We start from the raw sequence: 5,771 nt of genomic DNA, 5'->3' as shown, positions 1-5,771 counted from the left end.
TGTTAATAAAGTAAAGAAAAAGTAATACCATATATATAATGACAATAGATCAATTTTCGCTATTTTCCTTCGAAAATTTTATAAATTCAAAAATAATAATAATATTGCAATATAACAATTTGATTCATTTTAAAAAAAATCTAAAATTCGAATTTATTTATAACAATATTTATGTAGATCCTAATTTATGTCAGTGATTGATTTGTTTCGTTTGAAAAACCACAATTTTGTAGTCAATTTTGTTTCAATAAGTTATTTAAATAAATTTATATAAATTATGATATATATGTCAAATATTCAGTAAAAGCTATATATATACATACAAAATTTTGAAGATTTTCTAATTACATATAAAATTATCAATAAAGGATACAATTTACCTAATTTGGAATTAAAATTTAAATGTTTAAGAAATGATACAATTTGCTTAAAAATTTTTTATGTTAGATGACAAGAATATAAGTAATATGAAAGATTTTGAACGAATGGAATGAAGCATTATTTGAAGTAAATTTTGATTCATTTTGACATATTTACCACATTTATGAGAAATATTTATATCATTTGAGATAATCGTCAAATGAGACATAATAATCTTATGTTGTTACATTATTTTATTTATCTTGGTTGATCTCAAAACTATAAATAATAATGTACAAATATTATATTTAAATTTGTTTCGTTTACTATTTTGAATTTGCTTCATAAAAAAATTTATGTGGAAATAAATTCGTCTGAAAATTTGTTATAAATAAAATTTAAAAAATGAATTATCATATATATGTGAAATATTCAATAAATGCTATATATATATATACATACAAAATTTTAAAGATTTTCTATTCTAATTAGATAAAAAGGATACAATTTACCCAATTGAATTAGAATTAAAATTTATATGGAGCTAATTTGCCTGAAAACTTACATCAAATCAAATTTTGAAAATAATTATCATATGTGTGTGAAATTTTTATAAATTCTATATATCTATAATAATACAACGAAATTTAGAATATTTCCCAATTACAAATAAATGTTCAGTAAATGATACAATTTACTTAAAAAGAGTTTATGTTAGAAGGCAAGAAGATAATGATTAATATTATGAAATATTATTCGAAGCAAATTTATTTGATTCATTTTGAAATATTTATCATATTTATGAGAAATATTTATATCATTTGAGATCATCTTTAAATGAGGCATAATAATCTTTTGTTGTTACATTACTTCATTTATCTTGGTGAGATAAATCTTACTAATAAAATTAATACAAAAATATATCTAAAAAATCATATATTATTTTTCGATCAACACTTTTAAAAAAATTCAATTTTTTGTCGATGAATTAATTTAATTAAAATTTTAATTATTTTTTATAATATGTTAAGTAAATTTGTATGAAGGTTCTAATTAAGATACATATAATGTAGATTTATGGAAAGTCAGTACGCCAAATATTCAGTACGAAGTTCTTTTAAAAATTTCAAAAATGTAATATTATATAAAAAAATTATATTTATTTAACATGATTTTTAAACTTATCTGTTTAATATCATAGAGTAGTAAGGAATAAATATATAAAATCAATAGAAAAACTCAATACCATGACCGAATTTAAATGAAATAATATAATCAATGTAGATATTTAAAAGTATTTTATATTTTAAGGTTAGTCGAATCATAACATCGGTTATATTAGGCAGAACTTATATCATCATATACATATACATAGAGCTGTCAAACAGGCCAACCCACGGCGGGGCAGGGCGGCCCACAAAAAACCCACCTTTTGGCGGGTCGATGGCGGGCCGATCCACCATCCTGACGGGCTCAAAATCCTCAACCCAACCCAACACAAGGTGGGTTGCGGGTTAGGCGGGCCGGCCCGCGGGTTGAATCACGTTAAATAAAAATAAATAAAAAATATAATAATTAGTTATAAAAATCATTTCATTAATAAATATTAATAGAAACATATTAATAAAAATTTTAATTATTGATTTCATGTGTGTAAATTTTATATAAAGTAATTAATACAAAAAAAAAATTCGCAACTTTTATTAAAAAATACATATATAACAATAAAAATAAAAATAAATTATTAATTCTCTAGGCCCGCGGGCCTGGGTGGGCCAACCCGCGCGGGTCGCGGGCCTAGGCGGATTGATCCATCTAGGCCCACCTTTTGTTGGGTTAAAAAAATTTCAATCCAACCCACTTAAATTGTGTGGCGGGCCGGGCCTAACCCAAATTGACGGCTCTACATTTACATGTACACAAAAAAATTAAATGAAATTAAAAAATAGTGATAATATTCGATGGAATCAAATTTTGAAATGAAAAATTGATACAATATCATGTATAGATTTATATAAATATTCACATTAACATGAACAAAAATAATTGAAATTTATAAACTAATGATAACATCCAATCAAATTTCAAATTTTGAACGAAAAATCGTATATATAACATTTATGAAAAGTTTCAGATATACATGAATACAAAAAAAAATAACTGAAATTAAAAAATAGTGATAACATCCTATGAAATTTTAAATTTGAACCAAAAAATGATACATCATATATAACATTTTTCAAATTTTCACATACATGAATACAAAAAAATTAACTAAAATAAAAAAAAGTATTTAACGTCTAATCAAATTTCAAAATTTAAACCAAAAATTATAGCATTATAATATATATAATTTATGAAAATTTTCAAATATATATCAAAAAATTGAAATTAAAAAGAAGTGATAATATCCTATCAAATTATAAATTTGAACCAACAATTGATATATCATAATATATAACATTTATAAAAATTTACATATATATATATGGACACAAACAATAAGTGAAATAAAAAAGTAACGATATTATTCGATCAAATTTCAAATTTATCATAATATATAACATTTAAATTTTTTTATCATTTATTGTAAATAACATCCCGTGCGCGAGATACTAGTAGTGTTAATAAATTACTGTTTTAGTTATTTGGTGAATGCAAAATTGTGAAAAAATTTTAGTTAATAAAAACGAACACATTACGTAATTTTTGGATTTGATACTAAAATCTAAAACAACAAGATTCAACTTCCATTTTGGACATATTTCAAAAGCCATTTCCCTCCCCTTTTAAATTAAATTAAATGAAATGAAATCAAATCAAATCTAAACTAAACTTGCCAATACTCGAATTTTTTTGCTTACACCATGTCCGGAGAAAGCCAAGCACCGGCGATCGGAATCGATCTGGGGACAACATATTCATGTGTGGCCGTGTGGCGCCGTGATCGAGTGGAGATCATACCCAATGATCAGGGCAACCGCATCACGCCTTCTTGCGTATCTTTCAAGGAAACCGAGCGTCTCGTCGGCGATGCGGCCATCAACGTAGCGGCCTCCAACCCTGTCAACACCGTTTTTGGTAAGTGCATGTTCACAGTTTTCTTGTTTCCGTTTTATACATTAAAAATCGTTTATTAATAATTCACATCAAATTTTGTGTGCTTTGTTTCGGTCGAAATTAAACTTGCTGGTTTATTTTGTTTGACCGACTTCACAAAGTTCATGTTTATTTTGTTTGGATTCCTTTTTTCTTTTATGTGAAATAATTGGACGAGGTTTGTCTTGCTCATAATACGTAATGCTTCCGTGATATGATTTACTTGTGCAGATGCAAAGAGACTGATTGGTAAGAGATTCAGCGACCCTTTGGTCCAGACAGATTTGATGCTTTGGTCGTTCAAGGTCGTTTCCGGTGGTCACGACGACAAGCCTATGATTGTGATCACCTACATGGATGAAGAGAAACAGTTTTCTGCAGAGGAGATCTCTTCTATGATCCTGACCAAAATGAAGGAGATGGCGGAAGCTTATCTTGGGTGTCCTATAAAAGATGCCGTCATCACTGTGCCCGCTTATTTCAGCGATTCACAACGACGGGCGACCAAGGAAGCCGGAACTAATTCAGGGTTCAATGTCTTGCGCATCATTGTGGAGCCAACTGCGGCAGCAGTTGCCTATGGTCTTGACAAAATGTCCAGTGGTGAAAGGAATGTGCTTATTTTCGACCTTGGCGGTGGTACTTTTGATGTTTCTCTTCTAACAATGACTGATGGTGTCATAAAGGTTAAGTCAATTGCAGGGGACACCCACCTTGGAGGCGAGGATTTTGACAACAGAATGGTAAATTATTTTTTGGAAGAGCTCAAAAGGAAGCACAAAAAGGACATAAGTAACAAGTCACGAGCATTGAGAAGGTTGAAGACAGCTTGTGAGAGAGCAAAGAGGAACCTGTCTTTCATGGCACACACGACTGTTGAAATCGATGCTTTGTACAACGGGGTCGATTTTGAGTCTAAAATATCGCGTGCCAAATTTGAGGAGCTGAACATGGATTTGTTCGAGAAATGCATAGGCCATGTTGAAAAGTGTTTCAAGGATGCCGAGATGGACAAGACGAGCATCCACGACGTGGTGCTCGTTGGTGGATCCACTAGAATTCCAAAGGTGCAACAATTGCTTCAGGATTTCTTCAATGGCAAGGAGTTGTGCAAAAACATTCACCCCGACGAAGCTGTAGCCTGTGGCGCGGCAGTTCAAGCCGCGATTTTGACAGGACAAGGTAGTGACAAGATCCAAAACCTAATATTGTACGATGTCACCCCTCCGTCTCTTGGTGTAGGCGTTGCTGTCGATGAAATGAGTGTAGTGGTTGGCAGAAATACTACCTTTCCCACGAAGAAAGAAGCATCTTACTTCACTAGTTGCGATGACCAAACTAGTATGTTGTTCAAAGTGTACGAGGGTGAAAGGCCTAGAGTAAGCGACAACATTTCGTTGGGTGAATTTAGGTTGTCCGGCATTCCTCGTGCTCCGAGGGGTGCCCAGAGCATCCACGTATACTTCGACATTGATGCCAACGGTATCTTAAATGTGTCTGGTGAACATAAAACAACCGGTAAGAAGAACAGTATCACAATCAGTACCGTCGATACCATGCGGCCCAAGGATGAGATCCATAAGATGTTGGAGGACGCGGAGAGGTGTAAGTCGGAAGATGCGAGGCATAAACATAGATTCGCCTTGAGAAGATCTTTAGATAATTACATATATGCCACAAGGGACAACATTTTGGCCAAAAGAAGTGCTTCCAATGTAGCAGCTGCCGGCACCAAAAGAATTAGAGGTGAGATAAAGAATGCGATTCAATGGATGAAAGAAAATCGGTTAGCGGAGGCAGATGTTTTTGAGAGCAAAAGAAAAGAGTTGGAGAGCAATTGGAATCCTTTTATCAAAAAAGAAAGCAGTAATTAATAAAGAAGCATGCATATATAATTTGATCCATCCTGTATTCGTTTGACTTTGTTTCTTTATTTTGAACATGCAAAATTTTTCCATGAGTAATTATTATAGCTATAGCACATTAAATTTTGTGCTATCAAAATATGATTCTACTTATTATTAATTAATTGATAAATATACAAAAGTATTGAGACTAATTCAAAGTATAAGTATTTTTTTAAAAAAAAAAAAAACTAAATCAGCTTAACCGAAGTAAAAGATATTTTGTCCGAAGTAAGAAAAAAAAATGAAATGAGCCATTAATTCTTTCTAAAAATAATATTATGTATATTGAATAAAAAAAAATTGTGTAATAAATGATCATCAAAATAAAATAATTGCATCCAAAGTCATAATTATTTGCACGTTTGTCCCCGCTTGATATGATGAAAAAGAAAACAAATCTCGTAA

General features: G+C 30.7%; 1 protein-coding gene across 1 annotated transcript; it reads left to right on the top strand.

The window, feature by feature from the left end:
* Positions 1-3,227: 3,227 nt before the first annotated feature.
* On the top strand, positions 3,228-5,333 carry LOC140862893 (heat shock cognate 70 kDa protein-like). The gene is made up of 2 exons (XM_073265926.1): positions 3,228-3,441; positions 3,691-5,333. Exons 1-2 carry the CDS (start codon positions 3,228-3,230, stop codon positions 5,331-5,333), a joined length of 1,857 nt encoding a protein of 618 aa, XP_073122027.1.
* The last annotated feature ends 438 nt before the right edge of the window (positions 5,334-5,771 follow it).

This window comes from Henckelia pumila, chromosome 4 (genome assembly GCF_033568475.1).
Source record: "Henckelia pumila isolate YLH828 chromosome 4, ASM3356847v2, whole genome shotgun sequence".
Taxonomy (NCBI): domain Eukaryota; kingdom Viridiplantae; phylum Streptophyta; class Magnoliopsida; order Lamiales; family Gesneriaceae; genus Henckelia; species Henckelia pumila.
Note: the sequence above shows the minus strand (reverse complement) of the source record. Positions and strands in the feature narration are given on the sequence as shown.